This window comes from Vulpes lagopus, chromosome 5 (assembly GCF_018345385.1).
Source record: "Vulpes lagopus strain Blue_001 chromosome 5, ASM1834538v1, whole genome shotgun sequence".
NCBI lineage: Eukaryota > Metazoa > Chordata > Mammalia > Carnivora > Canidae > Vulpes > Vulpes lagopus.
The window spans coordinates 104,891,952-104,916,393 of record NC_054828.1 but is presented as its reverse complement, the minus strand read 5'-3'; the positions used below and the strand labels follow the sequence as shown (position 1 = coordinate 104,916,393).

The 24,442-nt window shown below is 43.9% G+C and overlaps 2 protein-coding genes across 5 annotated transcripts in view; one reads left to right on the top strand and one right to left on the bottom strand.

Annotated features, from left to right (window-relative positions):
• The window catches only part of CRIM1 (cysteine rich transmembrane BMP regulator 1), a 191,280-nt gene extending 173,987 nt beyond the window's left edge, over positions 1 to 17,293 (top strand). For both annotated transcript variants that reach the window (XM_041755162.1, XM_041755161.1), the window contains 4 exons: positions 3,848 to 4,042; positions 10,611 to 10,733; positions 13,231 to 13,421; positions 14,820 to 17,293. In XM_041755162.1, coding sequence (XP_041611096.1) covers positions 3,848 to 4,042; positions 10,611 to 10,733; positions 13,231 to 13,421; positions 14,820 to 14,996 — 686 coding nt within the window. In that variant the 3' untranslated portion in view covers positions 14,997 to 17,293. The remainder of the gene's footprint in view (positions 1 to 3,847; positions 4,043 to 10,610; positions 10,734 to 13,230; positions 13,422 to 14,819) is intronic.
• A 1,348-nt stretch (positions 17,294 to 18,641) lies between these two features.
• Positions 18,642 to 24,442, bottom strand: part of FEZ2 (fasciculation and elongation protein zeta 2) — a 42,278-nt gene continuing 36,477 nt past the window's right edge. For all 3 annotated transcript variants that reach the window (XR_005988031.1, XM_041756902.1, XM_041756903.1), the window contains 2 exons: positions 22,117 to 22,182; positions 18,642 to 19,655 (listed from right to left, as the gene is read on the bottom strand). Coding sequence is in view for 2 of the 3 variants with exons in the window: in XM_041756902.1 (XP_041612836.1) it covers positions 19,639 to 19,655; positions 22,117 to 22,182 (83 nt within the window). In the remaining variant the exon portion in view is untranslated. The remainder of the gene's footprint in view (positions 19,656 to 22,116; positions 22,183 to 24,442) is intronic.

The window sequence follows — 24,442 nt, the reverse complement described above, 5'->3', positions numbered from 1 at the left end:
GCTCCCAGTGACTGAAATTTGTCCTCTTTGACCTTGTTGCACCCCACATTGACTGTCCTATCAGCAGCTTCCTGCTTGTGCTCACACAGAGAGGCCTAAGAGTTGGAGGATTGATCACTGCATTCTGACTAATCCACTGGCCTATCAGGAGGAGTTTGATAAGGCCTGACCAGGACCCTCACAGACTCACCAGCTGTTTATTTCTCAAAGCAGTAAAATGATTCATATGTTGGAATTACCTCTGCATGGCCTCCAGCGCGAGAAGGGTTGGCCTTTGTGCATCCTCTTCATCAGCATCCATCCTGACAGCTGTTTCTCAGAAATCTCTCAAATCTAGCCTTGCCTGTCCACCTCCATCCACGCTGCCCTAACCTAGCCCATGTCACATCCCTGTGAACAGAATCCTCAACGCCATCTGCCCATCTAGTCCTCCATGTTGGCCTGTTCCAGAGTTCTCCTCTTACCAGCAAAGCTGGTAAGGCCCCTCCCCTACTCTGTAAGAAGGAACCCGAAGGTGCCCCTCATGGCCTCTCACCATCTGACCCCAACTCCATCTCCAGGGTGGTGCGTGTGTGCATGCGCACACATACACACACACACCCACAGCCTGACACTCTCACTGCCCTTCCAACATGACAAGCTGTTGGACACACTGTCTTCTGTGTGTTATACCTCCCCCCTCCAGCTTCCTTGTCTTCTCTCATCCCTGAGAGTAAAACATGAACATCGAGTCCTGAGCAATGCCTCCCCCAGCTCCTCCGCAGGTGGTTTCTTTGCCCTTAGTGCCATGCAGCTCTGCGTTGAAGTCACAGAAGCAGCAGTTACTGTGTTGTTCTGTGGAGAGGAGTCCAGTCCCCAGGCCTGTCCCACCACATCTCTGCCGTCTGCTGGCTCAGGGTCGCCGTCCTGCCTTCTTCCCCATGGATTAGTAGAATTTGTATAATCAACGAATGATGTCTTTATAAGGTTTAACATATGATTATTCTTAATATCAATGTAATTTTGCACAGATAATTTTAGCCTCATAGATGTGAGTAGATTAATTAAATAACTTAAGATGTGTCTTTGCCTAGGTCCTGAGAAAATACAGACCCGTGGTTGGCCTTGACTTGAACCCCTTTTTACGATGTCCCCATCCTTCCTGAGTTCATGCCTAGAGTTCATTCCCTTGCTCCTTTTCTCTAAGAGGACTGGCAGAGATGTCTTTGGAAGGAAAAGCACAACAGAAAGTGCTGGACGAGATGGGCAAAGAGTTTAACCTTCTCTCTTCTAAAGTCCTTGCATAGTAATCCATTATTCAAATTTTATGCCATGATATTGGACCATCACATGAGCTGTTACAAGGTTTATGTAAAATATAATCAGTGATATTGCTTCATGAAGAGATGTTTCCTTTCATAAAGAATTCTCTGCATAATAGACTCTAGATTTGATGGCAAATCTAATGTCCTCAATGAAAAGTTGGCTGGAGGTCAGAATATTACTCGAATTGAGTTCATTAAATGATTCTACTGAGCCATTTGACATGTGCATTTGAGATCTCTTAATGAAGTTGCCTCCCCTGAGGATTCCAGGCTAGCAGAAACTTCTATCATGGGTTTGGTTTCAAAGCCTACAGTTCAATTTTTAAGCCTAACCATTTTGCACCAGAAGACTTTCTATGGAACATTCCGAAATAGAACAGAGTATGTTTTTTCATATATAATGAGAAAGCATTTCTGTTTACAGCTAGAACTTCCTGTGATTGCTCAGTATCTCTTGTTGAACCGCAGGCAGCAAGAGAAACTATGAAGAAATGTTGAGAAACAGAGAGATTGTGCGTTCTAACACTTGATGTAGATTCCTTCCTGCACCTGCTTACAGAACTCCGCAGTGAACTAGACTTAGCTGTGGAAATAGAGCGTAGTAGAGGAATAGGAACATTATTAGCACCATTCAGTAAGGCACATTGTGCTTGAGTAATTGTTAAGAAGAGAACGTGGACACCAAAAACAGATGAGAACATTTCTGTCAGCACCTCTGGAAAAGCTCAGTGGGAAGCTTTGAGCTGGGTCTACACAGACAGCAGCCTCTAGCCACCTCAGAGCATATGGCTGTGGGTTGAGGTTGCTCGAAGAACATGACGCCTCATGCCCACACGTTTCTCATCACTCCCACAGGCATCGTAGGCTCCATCCTCTGAGTCTAGGCAATAACACTGTTTCTGGTTAGAGCTTCCCAGATGCCTTCCAGGAAGAACCTGAGCCTCTAATATCACTCCTTTCCTAAGGAACTTTCCTCCCAGATTCCTTTATAGTTTTTTAATTATAAAAAACCTGTGATCTGGGGATCCCTGAGTGGCTCAGCGGTTTAGCGCCTGCCTTTGGCCCAGGGCATGATCCTGGAGTCCCGGGATCCAGTCCCACATCAGGCTCTCTGCAGGGAGCCTGCTTCCCCCTCTGCCTATGTCTCTGCCTGTGTGTGTGTGTGTGTGTCTCATGAATAAATAATAAATCTTTAAAAAAAAAAAAAACAAACCTATGATCCGTGGAGCTGCCTTTGGAATCTGAGCATAGAATTTCCTCAGGGAGCAGGAGTCATCCAGTTACTGGCCTGTCCAGTGAAGAGGAAGTGCTGCTGCCCATTACCCCACTGGTAGGCTCCATCTTAGCTGGCCACTGGGACCTCACTCTGAGCCACTGTCCTTGAGCTCTAGGAAGAAGGACTGGCTGTAAAAATGTGACCACTCATAAATAAGCTCGAGTAAACCAGGAGGCAGCACCGAATCCAAGAGAAAAGAACTTTCTAGAAAAAAGTTGGGGGAAGGAGGAAATGAGGATGGCAAGAGACTGGAGACGGAAGAAGAGCAGAGGATTTTAAGTTATAAATTCTTACACATAAAAATAACTTCTAAAAATATACTGTTATCAGGGCACCTAGGTGGCTCAGGTGGTTAAGAGTCTGACTCTTGGTTTCAGCTTAGGTCATGATCTTGTGTCTGAGATCGAGCCCCATGTTGAGCTCCACACTCAGCACAGTCTGCTTCAGATTCTCTCTCTCCCTCTCTCCTCCCCCAACTCTCTCTCACAGTCTGTCTCTAAAATAAATAAAATCTTAAATATATATATATATATATATATATATGCACACATACATATATATATATATATATATATATATATTTGTCAAAAACCATTGTTTGCTAGAAATATGGTTTGAACTAAAGTGAGGTTGTTCCTAAAATAGAAATGCCTTTGTTGACAAGAGGGAAAATCCATCCAGCATCACTGAAGAATGAAGGAAGTGGTTCTGTCGGCATCTGGGGCGGCACAGGAGACACACTTGTACCCCGTGGCACACCACTGTCCTTCCCTACTACTCTGAATCGTTTACAAAAAGATGAACTGAAAGTAGGAATTTCGGGAGTCTGCTCTGTAAATATATTCAGCTGGACTTTTTATCTCTTTCCACGTAAAACTTCTGAACATGTCTCTACCTATTTGTATTTGCGTTTTATTCCTGTAGTATGTTCACCAGCCACCCAATGTGATTGAATTTGTATTTTTTGCAAAGGTGACCCAGTGATGCTTACCCAGTGGGTCCCATTCCCACCTGCGTGCAACAGTCACTGCCCGGTGTTAGTCTCCATGGCCCTAGGTCATGTTCAGGCCACAAGAGGAGAGCCCTGAAGCCTCTCCTGAGCCAAGGAAGCTGGCAGTAGGGAACAGGGGAGACCAAAGCTTCACCACAATCTGGCAATCCTAAATCATTTGTCTGTGCAAAGCTGTCCCCCTTTCTGTCCCAATGTGTTGAGATTCTGTGCTTCATCACATCAAGTGACTCGACCATTTGCTGTTCTTTTCACTAGAAGACACGATTCCGAAGAAGGTGGTGTGCCACTTCAGTGGGAAGGCCTACGCCGACGAGGAGCGCTGGGACATTGACAGCTGCACACACTGCTACTGCCTGCAGGGCCAGACCCTCTGCTCGACCGTCAGCTGCCCCCCTCTGCCCTGCGTCGAGCCCATCAACGTGGAAGGCAGTTGCTGCCCGATGTGTCCAGGTATGTCAGCCGCTGTGGCCAAGCTGTAGTAGTGACGGCACGTGAGAGTGCCGCAGACTCAGAGGCTGCCCCACTGCTTCGTGAGGCCCGAGCAGTGCGTGCGCCCAGCCAAGGGCTTCCCTGAAAGATGGGTTCGGGGGTTGGGGGCTATCTTGAGAGTGACAACAACGTGAGTGCCTGTTTTTGGTTCCCTGCGAGGATTGCTCTGGTTCTTCGATTTGCATTCTCTAAATGTTGGTGGCAGTGCAGCCTGATAGACGTAACAGGCTCTCGATGGCACTTGCCCTGTCTGGGCAGCACAGGGGTGGCACAGCACCGGGCTGGCCTGGTGAAAATGGCCCAAGGTCGGACACCACAGGCAGTCACTTAAGAGATGTTACAACGGGAATACGTATCAGAACCAAAGTGGAAGAGCTGCCTTTAAAGGATGCAGCTCAAAAATAAAATAAAATAAAGGTTGCAGCTCTGTTCAGTCTTTGTCCAGTACCTCAGGCCCAGTAGTCCCCAGGCTGTCCCCAGGCTGTCCCCAGCTGCCCACTCCAGAGCCCTCTGCCCAGCCATGGAGCACCCCCCCCCCCCCGCACCAGGCCTTCTCCTCCTTTCCATGTCTGTGGCTCATGCCCTAGTCCTCTGCCCCTCATCCCAGCAAGGTGGGCTCGAGCCCGGCAGGGGAGCCTGCAGGCAGCTGTCCAGACCTCCAGCCCTGAACAGACTCCCCAGCAGTCCAGACCGCAGAGTGCACACTCTGGGAGAGAGTCAGGATCCTTTCCATCTTCGTCTTGGTATTTGTGTTTCCTTGTTGCACTATGTTAGAGAATCTTATTCCGTGCCGTCTGGTAAGCCAGGGCTCGTGCCAGCTGTGCATCCGTACTGTGTGGTTGTAAATGGGATAGTCAGTCAAGCCCCAAGAGTTTCATGGTTTGCATTCACTCACCTTTTGTGTAGGTGCTGTGCAGACCAGCCCTAATTGAGCACTTCTGGAAATGTCCGCTTATCCCTGTGAAGGAGGGGATGTTTTGCCAGGTCAGAAGGCTGAACCCTTTTCTGCGCCTTCAGTTGTGTGCTCTTCTTCCTAGTTTCATCCCGTGGGCCTGTGTGAGGTATAGATGGAGGGTCAGAGGTTCACTCTGTGGGTGTAATCACTCTGTCTACACCTGGGAGAAAATGAAATCCTTGAGTGGGACACCAAGAACAAGGAAGACCTGTATTTCTCCTGGGGGTTAGCATGTCTGCTCCACAAAACTGTGTCTCACAAGTTCCAGACCCACCTTCCCAGGCAAATGCTTCTGAGGTACAGATGGGGAGACCTGACCTTTTTATTCAACAAAGAGTCATTAGTGCCTGTTGTACGCCAGCACCATTCTAGGCCTGAGGAGACAGCAGAGAAGGAAACGGTGCCCGTCTGCCCAGAGCTGATGTTTTCGTGGGGAGGGACGGGCAGCAAACAAGGAAGGCAAAGAGCCTCCGGGGTGAGGCGAGGAAAGTGTCCCCAGACAAGCGGCAAAGGAGAAGGCCCAGGTGGTTTTGTTTTACACGGGATGATCTGGCAAGGCCTCACTGTGATCAGATGACATTTATAATGAGACCCCGAAGAATTGAGGACTCACAGGGAAGAGGAGAACCCTTTGGGTACAGACAGGGCAAAGCCCCAGCGTGAGAACGCGCTGTGCACGTTCAAGGCCAGCCAGGAGGCCTGTGCGGACGGGCCCAGTGAGCAGGAGAGCGAGGCAGGCAGAGAGGCCATGGGAGGGGAAACCTGCGGTCTCACAGGATCGCAGGATTCTGCTGAGTGGGAGAGGAACTTTGGAGGCAAAGAAAGGAAGCTGTGTGATGGATGTGGAGGGTGAGAGTGGAAGCAGAGACCGACCGGAGGCTTTCTCGGTTATGCAGGCCGAAGTCGGGAGTGGCCTGGCCCTGGGCAGTGGCTCTAGAGGTGGAGAAGTGCTTGGGTTCAGCCTTTGTTGTAAACAGAGAATCGGTAGGATTTGAATAGATGTGAGGAGAGAGGAAAGGAGAAGCGTGGATGGCTTCAGTGAGTTCGGGCTACAGCAGAGATTTACGGCTATGGGGTAAAGTCAGTTTGGTTTGAAGCAGTTTTACTTGGGAATCTCCACTAAGTGGAGAGAGGGAGCAGACAGTAAGTATGCAAACTGGGGTTCCGGAGAGACTGGGAATGGATCTGTGCACTGGAACTTGTCAGCCACCAATGGTTTTTAAGCCTTGGGATTGACTGAGAGCCCCCCAGGGAGTGAGTGTGATGGAGAAGAGCCGCCAGGACTGAGCCCAGAGACCCTCCAACTTTGGGAGACTGGGAGGGGAGGAGAGAACCAGCAAAGAAAACAGAGAAGGAGCCACAGTGACATGGAGGAGATGGAGATCTGTGACCGGAAGCCAGGGAGAACTGGGGAGGGATGGGGGGTGGATGGGGAGCCATCAGGCATCCTCACTTGGAGACGTGGAAACTAATCGCTGTGCATTTAGCATTGGCCCAGTCGCCCTGACAAGAGCCATTCTGGCACAGCGGTGGAAGCAAAGTCTAATTAGAGTGGTTTCAAAAGAGAAGGGGTGGGGTGAATCCGCCCTTGCTATGGGGTTCCCAAGTAAGACTTCTGTCGGCGGAGTGGCCTGCGGCTCCCCCGGGATTCGAGCTCAACCTTGAGGACAGCTGGGCTGTCTCTGTTGGAGTGAAAGGAAGAGTGTAGATGCTTTTTGGGAGTAGGGAGGCTCATCTTTGAGCAGGAGAATGACACGGTCACGTAGTTGCTTGGGGAGGATTAACAGGTGAGATGCAGGAGGGACTAACGCAGGGGGAGAGGCCAGGATGACTGTCCCTCACATTGCAGATATCCCAGGTGTGAGACAGCAAGCGCCCAAATCCATATGGTGGTGCTAGGAATAGAGGTAAAGAGGCACTCTCCTTAGTTTGTGAGGTTAAGAAGGTCTGGGAGAGTGCATTTATTGCTAACATTATGAAAGATTTCTCCAGTGACTTCTTAGGATTTACTGTGGGATTGAAACTCAATTCCTGTAACTCTCCTTTCTGCCTCTGATGTACTGTTGATGAATCATTTCTCCATCTTTTCTCTAAGCAAACTTTGCAATCAGTCGAGCTTTGCCACCTTACGTTTGATGAAGTGTGTCCTTCCAGGAAGGTGGATTCCTGTCCTGTCCTCTCACTGGTTCACTGTGTGATCTTAGGCAGGTTCTTCACTGGCGTTCCAGGCTTCCATTTCTCATCTAGGTAGTACATGCCACCTCCCTCTCTGCCCTCGGCACATAGCGACTACCGTTCTGGATAGCTTCACTCTTCACAAAGCATTTTTCCCCCTCTGCAAAGCATTTTTCCCCCTCTGCTGTCTTATGTTAAGGGTACAAAACCTGTGAGCTGGTTAGCCAGTCAGTACTTGTCCCATTCAGAAGAAACTGAGGCTCCTGAAAGTTTAGTGGATTATCCGAAGTCAGACAGCTGGCAGCCCGTTGGCAGCCTTGGGAGTTCTGGTCCTACATTGACTTCAGGTTCTGTCTCCAAAAAAATGGTACCTCAACTTGTGAGCCCCAAGCATCCTGCCCCCATATTCCAGGAAAGGACATTTTTAAAGAAGGGGGCTCTTACAATTGGCCGGATGCCTCTGAAAGTAAAATATCTCCCCACTAAGTGGTTTTGGGTCCGTCTGAAGTTCAGATCAAATACAACCACAAGAGTAATTCTTAATTGTGACCATGTGCCCTGCCCAGATGGAGTTTCATGTCAGCAATGCCAGCTGCTGTCAAGGGCTCTTAAAGTAAATGCCAGAAGGGCCTGGGTCTAAGCATGGAAGTACAGTAGCTCCCATACTTCTTTTTGTTTGTCTAAGTCTTTTTTTGCTGAAAGACTTCTCTTTTTTTGGCACAACCACTCAGACACTGTGCCACTTGTGAGTTCACACGAAAGGCAGTGACCCTCTGTCCTGGCACAGGAGCTGCACCAAACTAGAGCTCTGGCTATCTTGTGACAAAGGAGGAGGTATAGGTCGACTTTAGTCAAGACTTTAGTACTGAGTTTCATGGAGAAGACAGTACCGAGGGCGGGCTGGAGCTGCTCAACAGTGAGGAGCACCTGCCGGCGGGAGAGCACAAGGGCAGGACGGGTCTCGCTCGTGGCCGTCTCCCCAAAACGTTGCCCGTGAAGGGCTCAGGAAGTGTTTGTGGATGGGGTGATATAATCAATCACTCTTTAAGGCCTCCCCCCCTCATCTAGGGCAGACCCTCTGCCTTTTCACTGTTGCCAGCTAGAGCCTTTCCAACCGCCTGCAAGAGCAGGACTTGACCCCTGCAGCCCCATGCATCTACGCATGTGCAGATGGGAGGCACGAGGATTTCAAGACTGCTGCTCTGCTGCTGTCACCCAGGAAAACCCTGAGGTGAAGAAGAACCGATCCCAGCTCTGGGGGCATCCAGGAAGGGGCTTTGGCTGCTTAGCTGTTGATGCTCCCAGGTCCAGTGGAATAGATCTCATTGGCCTTTTCTGCTGAGCTCCCTGATGCCAGTGGTAGGTTGGCCCCTGTTGTGACGGGGAAGGTTCAATGCTGCGTGCTGGACCCTCAGGGGGAGGTGCTCAGGGCTGCTGTGGCATGGAAGGAGGTCACCTACATATCAAGGTCACTTCTCTTTCCGAACTCTTCTGAGAAATTCCTATCACGTAATCAGGGTTTCTCAGTGGGTGAACTAAACACCATGCCTACACACCCACCCCAGATCACCCACCGTAGGCCTACAGAACCAGGCCCTGTGAGAATCAACACATTTTATAAGGTCTTTAGGTGATTCAGATAAGACAGGAAGGTTTGAGTCACTGGTTGCACCAGGTCCCTGCTTCAGTAAATAATATTGTCAGTAAATTCTCTTTTTAATTCTGGAATTTTCAGGTATCCTTTTGAAACTGTGTCTAGCCCTTGCCATGTCTGAGGTGCCAATCCTGCACACTCGGAAATCCCAGTATAACTTTTGACTCTGCAAAAACTTAACTACCATGTAGTAGCCTACTATTAACCAGAAGCCTTACCGGTATCATAAACAGCTGATTAACACATACTTTGTGTATGTGTCATATACTATATTCTTAAAAGAGAGTAAGCTAGAGAAAAGAGAATATTAAGAAAATCATTAAGAAAATACAATACCGTGCTGATAAAAGACCACATCTGAGTAGACCCAGACAGTTCAAACCCAAGTTGTTGAAGGGTCAGCTGTATTTAAGTAAGAAAGCAGAAGACTCGGGGATGAAGGCTAAAATAACTTTTTCCTTGGGGGCACCAGAAGAGCCAGGCTGTGGCATCACGGAACTGGATCTGAATGCCATCTCTGCCAGTCCCTGGATTCGTCACCGTGGGTACTTCACTTAACCTCTCTTTCTTCCCTGGCAGGTACTCCGTTAACACACAGTGGAAGCAGAGCAGATACTCTGTTCCCTCTCATTTTCCCCTTCTCTCTAATTCATCTTGTGGTTCACTTCTTGAAAGGCAGGGGACCGTGGGTTAGGCAGCAATCACTGTGAGCAGAGGATTATTAGTTGTCTTAACTCCTATAGCTTGTACTTTATGTATCTTATTTTTGACTAAATTAGGCCACTAGTGAATACTTAGTATTACCAATGTTGAGTAACCTCATGAAAGTTAGTTAATAACATGCCAGAAACTGGCCAAAAATAGATATATGATTGATGCAGACTTTTGTGTCACCTTTTGAAAATAGGGGTTCTCAATAATTATTTCTCTAAAAAGGTTATTAGCTGGATGAAAGAATATATAATATATTTGCTAGGAACCAGGGAAAACTCTGAACTTTTTTCACTGGTCCATTTTAGAACTTAGCTTTAAAAAGAAAAGAAAAAAAAAAAACCCTGATATTTGGGATAAAGAGTATTATTATTCTTAGTCTTGTTTCATGTTGTAGTATCTTACTGATGAGAGTGCCTACATGATCAAGTTAGATTATGGAAATCTGTTTACTGAAGATCATCTTCCAGTCCACATGGTTCCAGTGGTAACCAAGTTGCCATTTAGTACTTGAGCCAGGCCACCAGGCCGCACCTCGTGGGGTCTGCCTACAGTCTCTTCCCATTTAGGGGAGGGACTGGAGGGGAATTGGCTAAGAAATGCATAAAGAGTACAAGATGCTTTTACTTTTTCACTTCCTATGACATGTTTTATACAAATGATTCAACACTCATGGAGGAAAGAAAAGCCGTTATTAAGGTATAGTATTTAGCTGATGGAAAGCAAAAGAAATCTTTCCATTCTAACCAGTCCCTATCAGCTTGCACAGAACTACAGGACCAACATGAAAAAGAGCTTCTGACCCTGGTGGAGGAGAAAACTTTCTCTCCCTCTTTTACATAAGACATGTTTCCCACACTTGCAAAGGTAGTGGCTCTCTAGCAGTAATGATGTAAATGCAGAAACTGGATCTTTTCATGTCCCAGGACATATTGTACTGAATTGAATGCACCATCCATTTGGATTGAGGAAACAAAAGTCCACAATAAGTAGCTCCTCCATCAGCTCTTATGAAAAATGTGCCTTTCTTTTAGAAATGTATGTCCCAGAACCAACCAATATACCCATTGAGAAAACAAATCACCGTGGCGACATCGACCTGGAGGTTCCCTTGTGGCCTACACCAAGTGAAAATGACATCATCCATCTCCCCAGAGGTAAGCGCCAAAGTCAACTGAGATCTCTGTAGTCTTACATATGATCTATTTTTTAAATTTTTCTTTAATGTCCTTTAGATATCTTTTTAAATGGCAGGCCCAAGTAATTCAAGTAACCACTCCAGGGAAGACCTCCCTGGCTATAACACAGTTAACCCAGAATGATAAAATAAGTCTGCAGGTAACTGGATAAAATGCCTCTTTCTGGCCCCACAAGCTCAGAAACTGAGTGATGATGGAAAGAAATATGTTCCTTGTCCTAAAAGCTTGGTATCTGGAACTTCTAAGCCAGCTCTCGTATTTGTATGTATGTAAGGAAAGTAATAAATTATTCAGTCCCTGTGGATTCTGGGCTAAGCATTTATGCATTAGGTTACCCTCTGCTTCCAGGTTGTTTTCTCTCCATGAGAGTTCAATTTATTACATGTGTTGATTTTTCCACTCATCGGATTTATTCCATGCTTCCCTCCCTCCCCCCAGCTCTGACCTTTCAATTGTGTATAATAGGCATGTTTATTCTGTCTCTCAGTAGTTAAGTGATAAAGCAAGGCAGGGTTCCTGGCAATATTGCCTCCTCTATAAAAGTAGACACCTTAATCAAGAGGTCTTAGCCATGACTCAGTACTGCCTCCTGTCTACTCAAAGGACATTCTCAAAATCACTACTATACACATATTATTTCTTTTGGGAGAAGCAGTATTCATTGCTTGAGAGACTAAGGGTCTGTTGTTACTCTAGATATTCTGAATCTTTAGATCAAGCCATTTAACCAGAGAGCCAGATTCCTGGACCCAGAGTTTTGGCTACTAGTGTAATTGCCGTGACTGAATCGTGCTTTGTCATTACGTTTGCATTCATCCAATCAGTAAATATTAGTGCCTACTCCGTGCCACACACTGTTCTAGATGCTGGGCTTTAGTCATAAGAACAGCCTTATTTACTGCAATACATTAAGGACCTGTGCATTATGTAGTATCTGTTACAAAGTTGCTGAGGAGAAATTTCCTCATGTGTCAGTAGCAGAAAACTTTATATTCTCCTAAGTAAGATTATTTTTAATTAAAGTTTATACTTCTCCTAAGTAAGATTATTTTTAAAGTTGAAGACACTGTGAATCTTGATGATACTTGTTTCCGTTTTTGCTTTAGCTGCTGGGAAGCCCAAAGCTAAATTTTATGGCCTTCTTGCATCAGAACAGAACTTAAGGACTGAATTTTGTAAATAGACTTCAGTTGAAGCTTCCTTTTCCTTTCACTAAGATTTTCCTTAATTTACTTTTAAATTTCTTTGTAATGACATGATACTCCTAAAATCATTTGCAATATCATTTGGAGTGTGGTAAGAAAAGTTCATTCCTTTATCCATTGTGTATTTAAAACCTGAATTCATCAATAGGATGTTATTTTGACCTTTCGCTTTTGTCTTGATGCTGTTAAATATGAAAATATGAAATATATTAAAATGAAAATATGAAATTATATGAAAATTAAACTTCCTATAAAGTATTACCATCTACAATGGATGGAATGACCAGGAAGTTTCTCCTTCCTGTGCCCCCAACCCTCCACACACAGAAAAAGCCTATTATTAAAAAATCTGATTTTAAAACCATAGTCTTAATATCACAAAGCTGTACTACTATGAACTGAGTTTCCAGAACAATTTAAGAGCAACTCTTTTTGATTATGTAATCCCTCCATGTTTCACTAACCTGATTTTTGATACATTTAGACAACCTGACCACAGTGGTTTATTTAAAAGAAAAGTAAGGAAACTTCCAGGAGGTGCTCCTGATTGTTACAGAGTTAACCCTGCAATCTCTGCAACAGTCCTGGCAAGAATGATGATTTAAAGGAACAGAAAGACCTTCATTCTTAAATGTCCCCTGTGCAGTATATTAACTAAGGCAGGAAAATTAATAGGTCTAGCGAGTTTGCAACAAGTTTATGAAGAGGGAAGCATTTTTGCTTAGAGCTCAGGAAACCAGAATATCAGCCAAAAGGCCAAACTCTTGATTCTGGCTTCATTTTTACTATTACACTAGTGATTAGTCTTCACTGTCACTCGGGTTAGTCTAAGAGGATACTTTGTCCTCTTCTCCTGTTTGCTGGTAAGCAGGGAGCTAAGCTAATGTTCCTGCTTCAGAATCTTAAAGACCATATAGGTTAATGTTAATACTTTCAGCAATCTAGTTTTAGTCACTTTATAAAGTCTCGTAACGATTTTGTTTTCTTGGCTAGCTAGAACCACCTTCATCCTGCCCAGTTGCTGACCTTCTCTCACCCTAATTTTCCCTGTCTCACATCCGTCCCTAAGAGCTCTGCTCTCTCGTAAGAGGGCTTTTTGGATCATTACACTTGAATCATGGTTAGCCTGAAAGCATTAGGAAGAAATGAAAAATGAAACCAAGTTCTTGAGCTCTATTTGCAGTGTAACTAAAATAATCCTTAAAAATTCTTGTTTAGGTAATAAGTGCTTATAACTGTTTTCCTCCTAGACATGGGTCACCTCCAGGTAGATTACAGAGATAACAACAGGCTGCATTCAGGCGAAGATTCTTCACTGGACTCCATTGCCTCGGTTGTGGTTCCCATCATCATCGGCCTCTCGATTATAATAGCATTCCTGTTCATCAATCAGAAGAAACAGTGGATACCACTGCTTTGCTGGTATCGAACACCAACTAAGGTATAGTCTTGAAAAAGTTTGTGCCTTGTGTGACTAAACGAGGAAGGCTTGTGCTTGTGTGCTTCTATTCCCTTAAATTGCTTGATGTCTTTTTTATTAGCCAGTGAAAATTCTGCTTTGGTCGTCTTGACCTCAAATTGCATAGCAAGCTGTAGCGACCCCAATACATATTACTTGCCTGGGGCTGGAGCACTCACTGGATGAGTTAGCCATCATCCATTGGTTAATGAATCCTGACCTCACCACACATCCAATTTCAAGTTTTCAAAAAAAGAAATACTTCTGGACTGATTGCTAATATTAGAAATTAAAACTCAGTGATCTACCAGCTTAGAATTGGGAAAGAAATCCTAAAGAGAGGGTGACCACACTTGGGCAAGAGCAACAAGACAGCTAGAGTGTCATGAGTATATACGAAACTCCAAAGGACAGGGGGAACGTATCTAGGGCAAGCACACTAGTGAAAGGCAGCAAAATATCCTGAAGAGACTGTAAAATAGTAGTAGACCAGGCAGAGAGAGGACATTTCATATTGAGAAAGAAGGAATATGTATTTGTTGTCAAATCAGCCTGTCTTAAAAGCCAAGAAAATTCATTTTTTATTAAAGGGAAAAGTTATGATTGTCTCTAGCCCTAAGTCCACTTTTTACATTTAGTTTTTTTCTTAAAAAAAAAAAAAAATCCTATGCCCTTAAGAATTGAAAACAAAAAAAAAAAAAAGAATTGAAAACAGCTTGAATAATTATTTTAATCCAATTTCTCATCTAGATAACTCATCCATATAAAATTACTGTCAGGTGCTTTATCCTGCCTCTGCTTTTCTTTCAAGAACTACACTTTAGGCACCACCTCTGCTGGGCACGTGCAGGGTCAGGACGCGGGGCTGAGCAAGACTCAGTCCTCGCTGTGCAGAGCTGGGAAAAGGGACCAGCTCATGATGTGCATAGAGTAGCTGGATACAGACTGGGGCTGGCCTAGCCTGTGATGCTTTTATACAGCGAGTGATTTAAAATTGCCCATTTCTCTTATTTCTCTTAAATCTGCCTATCTGGTGACTCCCACTCCTCCTCCCACCCTTTTGGGGGCTAGACTGCACCTTAAGGATTTGAACATAGTTCTGTGGCTTCACTCAACTCTTTTCTCAGTCCCTTCATCCACCCCATTTGACAGAATTTATTGGCATTTCACTTTTAAACACAGCTTGTCGGGCAGGATCCCTTACAAAACTACTGGTGGTGCTAGAACGAAGTGGAAACACCACGTCCAGCACCGCCCCAACCCCCACCCCTGTCAGTGTCCTGTAAAGCTCTTACCTCACTTGAGTCAGGACCACATTTGTTAATTTGGGATACGTAAAATAGCTCATTCTTTGTGGTTTTTCCTCCTCTCATTAAATAGCCTTCTTCCTTAAATAATCAGCTGGTGTCTGTGGACTGCAAGAAAGGAAGCAGAGTCCCAGTGGACAGTTCACAGAGAATGCTAAGAATTGCTGAACCAGATGCAAGATTCAGTGGCTTCTACAGCATGCAAAAACAGAACCACCTACAGGCAGATAATTTCTACCAGACAGTGTGAAGAAAGGCGACGTGGATGAGGTTTCAAAAGACAGAAAACGACTAAATCTGCTTTTAAAAGTAAACTAGAATTTGTGCACTTGCTTAGTGGATCGTTTTGGATTGTGACTTGATGTACAGCGCTAAGAACTTACCGGGATGGGCTCTGTCTACGGCAGTGTGCAGAACAAGCATTCCCACTTTCCTCAAGATAACTGACCAAGTGTTTTCATAGAACCAAAGTTTTTAAAGTTGCTAAGATATATTTGCTTGTAATATAGCTGTAGAGATATTTGGGGGTGGGGACAGTGAGTTTGGGGAGACGGGTTGGGAGGGTGGTGTTGGGAAGGCAAATTGGTCAGCTGGGCTCGGGGAGAAATCCAGTAAAATAAAAGCAGTTGAGTGGCCCAGAGGATAATATTTTCCTGTTGCTCTGAAGACTGCACGGGTTGCTTCAAAGCTCAGGCCTGAATGAGCGGGAAACGGAGGCCTTGCGATCCAGCGGCCATAGCCACCTTAGGACTGCCAGACGAGCACGCCAGAACCTGTTGCTAGCCATCCCCGGTCTAAAGCCACGAGTTTCTTTTCTATCCGGTCACGCTGCGGTGGGCGGTGAGCAAGCAGGAGAAATGTGATGCGGCATTTCCCTGCCGCGGGTTATTAAGGATATATACAGTTAGACTTTTTGCTGCTTTGTTTTCTTCCAAGCCAATCAGCCAGTTCCTAGTAGAGTCAGCAAGTGAACAAGACCTAAGTCATTTCTTGATGCGAGCACTGGAGCTTTTCTTACCACAGCGTGGCAGGAAGGAGGGAGAGGGCGAAGGACACCAGGTATTTCCAGGGGCTGTACTTCATTGTTTGTCGTGGCTTTGTTCCCTTGTTGGTTGTTTATAGTTTTTGTTGAAGCTCTAGCTTAAGAAGAAACTTTTTTTAAAAAGGACTGTTTGGGGATTTTTTTTTCCTTATTATATACTGATTCTACAAAATAGAAACTACTTCATTTTAATTGTATATTATTCAAGCACCTTTGTTGAAGCTCAAAAAAAAGTATGCCTCCTTAAAACTTTAGCAATTATAGGAATATTTATGTAACTATCTTATGCTTCAAAAAAACAAAAGTATTTGTGTGCGTGTGTATATAATATATATATGCATATATATTTATACACATACAATTTATGTTTTCCTGTTGAATGTATTTTTATGAGATTTTAACCAGAACAAAGACAAACAGGCATTCCATATCAATGCTTTTGATCACTTACAAATTTTTAATAACACAAAATTTCATTCTACCTGCAGTTTAATTGGGAAGAAAGTTGTGTGTTGAGTGTGTGTGAGTGTGAGTGTGTGTATGCACACGCCTTATGCAGTCAGCATCACACCTGCTTATGGAGAAGGTATTCCTTTATTAAAATCTTCTTCCTTGTTTGGATAGGCTTTCTGTTGGTTTTCAATTTGTTCACTGGCCAGAAACAATGACGGCAGTTTCTCTGCATCACTCATCAGCTCCTGGATTTTTTTTTTTTCAAACAACTGTTTGAAACAACTACTGGAATATTGTCCATAATAAGCTGGAAGTTTGTTGTAGTTTGCCTCAGATATAACTGGCTGTATACTATAGTGTTAACTTTTCAAACAGCTCTTAGCACTTTTATACTAATTACCCATTTGTGCATTGATTTTTCTTTTTCAAATGCTTGTTGTGAAAGACACAGATACCCAGGATGCTTAATGTGAAAGGAAAATGTGTTCTGTTTTGTAGAGGAACTTTCAAGTATTGTTGTAAATACTTGGGACAGAGGTTGCTGAACTTTAAAAAAAATTAATTTATTATTATAATGACCTAATTTATTAATCTGAAGATGAACCATTTTTTTTTGTCTTAGAATATCAAAAGGAAAAGAAAAAGGTGTTCTAGCTGTTTGCATCAAAGAAAAAAGATTTATTATCAAGGGGCAATATTTTTATCTATTTCCAAAATAAATTTGTTAATGATACTATGTTACCAAAATAGATCTACATCAACCTGATTGGTATAAAATTTTGTCGACAATGAATCCATTCCTGGCATAAAAAAAAATATATAGATCAAAAAAAAGTTGTAAATGCTTGCTTTTTGTTTTTTCAATCATGGCCATATTATGAAAATACTAACAGGATATAGGACAAGGTGTAAATTTTTTTATTATTATTTTAAAGATATGATTTATCCTGAGTGCTGTATCTATTACTCTTTACTTTGGTTCCTGTTGTGCTCTTGTAAAAGAAAAACAAATATAATTTCCTGAAGAATAAAATAGATATATGGCACTTGGAGTGCACTGTAGTTCTACAGTTTGTTTTGTTTTCTTCGAAAAACAAAGCCATAAGGGAATTATTTGCAGCTGGGTTCTTGGCAACAAATAAACACTTTGAATCTCAATTTCAAAAAGGACTGCTCGTCCTTTTGCGTGAAAGTCGTGAGTCTGATGACCATCCAGCACCCCAAGCAGCTCTGGTGCTGCTCTCAGAGGGCAGGGCCTTTCCCCCCACAAACCCTTGTAAAAAAAAAAAAAAAAGAAAAGAAAAAAATCCTGCTCAGGATGGCACTTCGATGCTGCTCCTTAGGGAGACAGCCTACCTGTTGTCCCTCACAAATCAGGAACGTGCTCCTCTCCTCTCATTGGTATCAAAATCCATTCATCATGTGTGCCAGCAAGGTAAGAAACACTGATAGTTCACCACTGAAAAAGCAAGTTTATCAAGCAAAATCAGAAATCCCATTACACAGGGACTGGGAGTTGAAAGGACGTACACTCCAAAAGCATCAACTTAAGAATGAACTATAAACAGACCACTATTGAATCTCCACCAAAAAATAGACCCTCAAGGACTTTTGACTCTCTAGTAGGTCTTCTAAAATGATACTTCCTTAGTATAGTCAAAACTTTTTTTTTACAAATTTGCATCATTAATTCAGTTGAAGTTAGTTACTTTATTGTAGAAGTATGCAACTTCATCAGTTGAAGGGCAAGGGGCAAGTCCCACATTCTCACTATCAAGACACTGATAAGACAAGGAACCAGCTCAGGCTCACCTTTCCCCAGGTCACAGGTGAGCTGCCAAGTTGCCCTCCAGCTCCAAACTGAGCTGCTGCCTTTGCAGCCCTGGGGTCCCAGTTACCAAGTGAAATGAGGAATAGGAATGGGCCTGTGTGCTCACAAATGTTTAAGTGGAATTTTAAAGTCCCCTGCCAGGTCCTCTGAACTCTTTCCACACCTCTGTCAGGGAGGGAGCTGCCACTGCCGTCAGGAATGTCTCCCAGACCCAGGAAAAGAGTAAGACTTCCCGGGAAAACCCCTCTCCCCTCTCCTTCCCATCATGAAGCTAATCAGGGGGTTCACCAGCTTCCACACTGTAGTGATGGACAATGTGTAGAATGGTGGGAACCCTGGGTGGCGCAGAGGTTTAGCGCCTGCCTTTGGCCCAGGGCGCGATCCTGGAGACCCGGGATGGAATCCCACGTCGGGCTCCCGGGTGCATGGAGCCTGCTTCTCCCTCTGCCTGTGTCTCTGCCTCTCTCTCTCTCTCTGTGTGGCTATCATAAATAAAAATTTTTTAAAAATTAAAAAAAAATGTGTAGATACAACAGAAACTCAAAAAAAATCTCTCCAACATGCAGTACCCTTTTTTCAACATTTATTAAATGGCAATGACTTGACTGGAACTGGCAGAAAAGTGTTTCATGACCAGTGCCGGATCGATGAGCTGTTTCCAGGAGTAGCGCTTTCAGGAGACACTCAGGCAGGAGTGGGGACAGGGCGCCACAGCAGCGCACAGGATACAGGAAAGCACCTTGGAGGACACAGGCTCCTTGTCAAGGACACTTCTTCACAGACACGTGAGGCAAGACATATAAACATCCAAAGTTCAACAATACTAGGTTCTGAAAGTGAATGGCAACTGAATGGTTAACGTCTCAATAGGGGTGAAAGATGCAGCAACCTCCAGTATCAGCCCTCTCCCCACTGGGCCTCCAGGCCTCGGCCTTGGTCATCGAGGCCCTTGGTCATCATCATTGTTGTTCCATAGTTGTCACTGTCATCTGCCATAGCGCACATTCTGGTTCCCCTTCTTCAGAGAACAGCCCACGTTTCAGTTTCTGTCTCCCTTGACAACACTGTAGGTAATATTTATCCTGACAGTCCCTTTATAAAGAACAGCGTCGGTTCTTGCCACCACCGAAGAACAGTTAACAGTATAAATCTCTCAATGCTTTAATATAGTTCTTCAGTGCAGTGCAGATCTAGAAAGCCATAAAAACTCAACTGGGCATACTGTCAGTTCAGGAAAAATATAACTGCGCATGCACAAACATTACTCCCCCTTACTCTACAAAGGTGGAGGAGAGAAGAGTTCATAATTGTTAGTATTTAACAAAAACAAAACAAAAACACACTCACACACACCTCTAGAATTCAGAACAGTGCCATACTTCTCTTGTTCATAATATAAAGAATTCGTGAAAGCATGATCTAGTTAATACTGAATCACAAACCCGAGTTCAAGTGTGCTGAGTTTCCAATAGCAGAAGGGAATGGTAGCCAGGTTTCAGAACAATGCTATAGGAAATCTAGCTTGTAGTCCACAGAAGAGAAAGCTGTTCCTGACGCGGTGCTGCCCTATGTAGGACAGAGCACTAGAGGAAGGAAAAAACTTTTAAATAGAAATGCATATTTTATATGTATTTACACAAGATGTATATACATTTATATACATTTTATATGTATATAAAAATATACTATTAAATCAGGAGAACAAACAATGCAAAGATCTACAGTATCAACTTTTTTTAAAAGGTTTTAAAAGGCTACACATTTTCAACAGTGAAAAGTTCTCCTGACACATTATTGCCCAGAAATGAGATACCAAAAGGCCATGTCTCTTAAAATGCCACTTAGAGATAAGAGCCCATAACATTAGACTTATACCATCAGGCTTGTAACACCACAAAGAGGCTCCCCAGGAAGGGAAAGAAGGGTGCAAGTCTCCACACACACATAGCAGCAACCCTGTCTACACTACCAGCCTTTGGTACAACCTGGAAGGTGAGGTGGCAGCAGGCCACAGTGGGGTAATTAAGCAGGTGTGAGAAAAAGCTCAAGGAGCCCATAGAACATCCATCCCTCCTTTCTCAGGCCAAATGAGGCCACTTTTCTACCTTCTTTCATTTCATACCTCTGCAGTAAAATGAAGCTTGGTATGTTTAGCAGTCCTTGTTGTTAAAACAACTATGAGGAAGTCCCGCCAAGAAGGCAGAAGGAGAGTTCCCCCTTAAGCAGCTGCACCTTCTATGGGGTGGGGTCCTGCCCCCTATGGTAGAGGAGTTGCTGATGGCTGTGAACTTCCAGGATGGGTGGAAGAGAGCATGTTTGGTCAACCCCTGTCTATATAACCCTCATCCATACCCTCCCCACGCAACTGAACAGCTCTGAGCATCACACACGCCCACTCACATGCTCAGACTGCAGAGTCACCACCTTGGTTTGAACCCTAGCTTCTTTTCCACCCAGTCCTCATAAAGCCAAGGCAAAGCAACAACAAATGCACACAAGCAGCTCGTGAGAAGCAGCTATAGTACAGACAGGCCTGGCTCACAGGCTGGAGCCTGTGGCACAGAAATTAGCAAAGTGCTGCTTTCCGAAGGCATGTGGTACAGGTTCAGTTACAGGCCTGGGTTACAGGGGAAAAACTTCAACATCATTCGCCCACAGAGCACTCTGTTCTCTGGATCATAAAATTCTTTCATGCAGTAAGTCAAATGATAAAATAGCCAAAGAATGCTTCAGAAGCTTGTTCAGAGCATCTCTGGTGCTCACAGTAGTGCCCTAGGGACCCCCTATAATTAAGACATGTTCTTTATGTTCATCTCATTCCTGTGTCACATCTATAAGAACAAACCTCAGAACAATCCAGCTTTCATACCAATGCTAGCACAACATAAAAAGCAAACAAAGGTATCAGGTATTAAAAAAGAAAATTCAGAATGTAATAGGAAGAAAAAGCCCTTCATCAGAAGAACACAGCTTACTTAAAAATTCAATATATTCTTTTCAACCCCCTCCCCCTCCCCCTAACCTAATGACTGGCTCCACTCCAAGTCTCTTACAGGTGATATTTAGTATATCACTGACTTGGAGCTCCCCATATATTCTACTGAGGTTCTCTCTTTATGAAGCTATGGCTGAAGAAATGTCCCATCTGAGTTACCTAACATCTCAGAAATCCCAACCTTCCTATGATTCAGCCAGCAACTCTGCCGAGAAGAGAGAACCCAAAGGACAATGTTACCAGAAGAGGACTGCTCTCAATACTGGATCACACCCTATAGGGTGCATTTTATGATGCTTGGAATAACTCACCTGAATAACTGCTGCTTTATAAAAAATAATTTCACTGAAAAGTATTAGTTTTGCCTATAATTAAAAAGTTCATCAGTTCCCTCTTTATCTTCCAAATTTTGCGCTTTACTCACCAAAGTAAGTGACCTCATTAACATCTCAAATGACTTTCCTTTACCCCATCACTGTTCCCAACCTGTGATCTTGATCTCGCTAAGATTTATGGCTCATTTTCCACAGTCCCAGTTGATGAAAATCCATTCATTTTCTCCCTCCCCTCCCCATCCCTTACAACTATCCCCTTATTATTCTCTCTGGGACTCTTCACAAATGTGACTGTCCCCTCTTTCATCCATCCTCACAGATCTGTCCTCTTCTTTCTACTGTCCCCAAGATGGCAGAGACCACCCTACCAACCCTTCCAGTGTCAGTGAACACCCCAGACTCACATAATTGTGGGAAGTCTCCATAATATTTCCTCACTGCCTGCCTCCATCCATGCTCACAACTGAGCTATGCAAATTACTTCCAGTTCAAGACTCCAAATAAAAGTTGAATTTTATAACCATAATTCATAATGTGAGGAACATCAGTAAGCCATGCATCTATCCTCACTATGCACAAATGAGACTGATAAAAGTGTGTTTGGAAGCTACTTTCTAATCTATTAGCAGGAAGCTACTTTCTAATCTATTAGCAAGATGATGCACTCATCAACTCAACACTTTCCAACCATCACTTGCACAACATAAAACTCACCTTTCAGTATATAATCAGTTAACAAGCTTGGAACCTTTTCACTGTCCTCTTTCATGGCACGAAGAACTGTAAAACAAAGAAGACAAAGACAAGGCAACAATTTCAAATTCAGATCAAGAATCTCATTTATGTTGTAGCCTTAATTAATTACATGGCACAACCCACCCATGCAAATGACTGATAAATGGAAATACAACTGCAAAGGCTCGAAAACACACCGTAGCCGAGTAAGTCCTTATTCAGGTGAGAACATTCCTGTTACCTGACACTCATCTCCCGGATTTAAAACTTCCAAGCATAGGAATCTGGAAAAAGGAACTGGGTCATTTACACAGAGCCTCAGGCCTGTCACCCTAAGTACTGGAAGGCGAGGCACCATCGTGAGCACTTCCATGGGCCCTGGGGAGTGGGAGAACCTCAGTCTGCAGATCTCACAAACTGGAGAAAGTCCTAGATAAATGACTAGTTAGCTACATTCTCCAAGGAACATATCTGTCAGCCTTCTTAGAAACCAAACTGTGAGAAACCAAAACAAAGAACGGACCTCACAAAGCAGCACTCAGCCAGGCCGTCTGCTCCTGTCCTATACTACGGAGGAACCTTAGCGAATTAGCCTCATCCCTAAAGGCAATCTTTGACAATTGTATCTCTAAGCAAAGACTAATAGGATAATCAGCTATTAGAGTGGCTAAAAATCTAAGCCACCCAGGAACACATGAATAAACACTACATGAATAAATGCTACCCTTGCACAGTGACTGCCAACTCACTGTCTCCAGAGCATCCTGAGGAAATGCCACACTCTTTCCCCCGGGACATATGACAAAACAACATGGGGTAACTGGCAAGTCAGTCCATCTGGGCCTAAACCCTGGCTTTCCCACTTCCTAGCTATGGAGCTTTGAGCAAGTTACTTGGCCACATAGTGCACCAAGTTCCTCATGTGTAGGATGAGACTCCTCATCAGACCAGTCTCAAAGGCTTGTGATTACCAAGTTACTACTTCAGATGTGAAGGCCTTAGAATAGTGCCCCACATGGTATATATGCTATATAAGCATTAGCATGACATTATTCTAGTTCTTACTACTGCTGTGGAATTCTAGTAGCTTTTCTGAGGACGGCAACATAACCAGAAACGCTACACTCGTCTTCCGAGAGCTTTCACCACAGCTTACATCCTAACATCTACAAGGCAGTGGCAGAGGCCCCGGTTCTCCCCCAAGTTTTTAGGAGATAACCACTTTTTACTTTCAAAGTGAAACTCATACTAACTGGGACATTCACTCACACCCGCTACACATGTTCACTCATCCAGAGATTCCAAATGGTGTTTGTCTACAAATACATCATCTAAGAATCAGCCTGACATTCTGTGGGAATTATGTGACTGGTTTGGCCAAGTATGTTTGTCCATGATCTGAGAAGCCAAGGTCTTTCAGGAATTCCTAGCTTCTAAGGCAATAGTTATGTTCCCTTCTTGGAGGGCTACTCTGTTCAGTATTTCTGTTTCCCATCATGTTTTAGATTTGTTTTCATTTCTACATAAAATCACATGCCATAAGCTAGCATTATTAAAAAGTACAGTGGATTGGGAATTAAGAGACCCAGCCCTATAATTAACTATTCCCCTGTGTGATCTTGGACACTCCTAATGTCATGAGTTCCTCCGGGAAAATCAAAGGGCTGGCCACCCAGTTAATCTCTTCATTCTCTACTTCAGACTGGCTAGCATCACTTGATTTATCCATATTTTATTTTATTTTTTTTTTAATTTTTAATTTTTTTTTTTTTATTTATGATAGGCACACAGTGAGAGAGAGAGGCAGAGACATAGGCAGAGGGAGAAGCAGGCTCCATGCACCGGGAGCCCGACGTGGGATTCGATCCCAGGTCTCCAGGATCGCGCCCTGGGCCAAAGGCAGGCGCTAAACCACTGCGCCACCCAGGGATCCCTATCCATATTTTAATATAAAAGACTGTGAAAGTATTGTTCACCAAAGGAAGGAATAACAACTTCACATAGCAGGCAGGAAGCTCCCTTGCGCTCACCCCAACTGTGCCTCCTTATCTCTAAATTCTAAAACAAGTCTCATCACCAAGATCTATTCCTGTGATTTTCTCTTATTTGGTTCCTTCTTTAATCAGCAGTTAATACAAATATTTACAGTTAGCAAGAATCTAACAGGTCAGCAAATCTAGTCCCTTCAAGGAAAACAAACAGACTTACCCCAAATCACCCATATGTTATTTACAATGAGGGAAACATAGCAAATATTTTTATCCTTGTTTTTCATTGTGACCAAGAGAAAGTAACATCCAAGGAT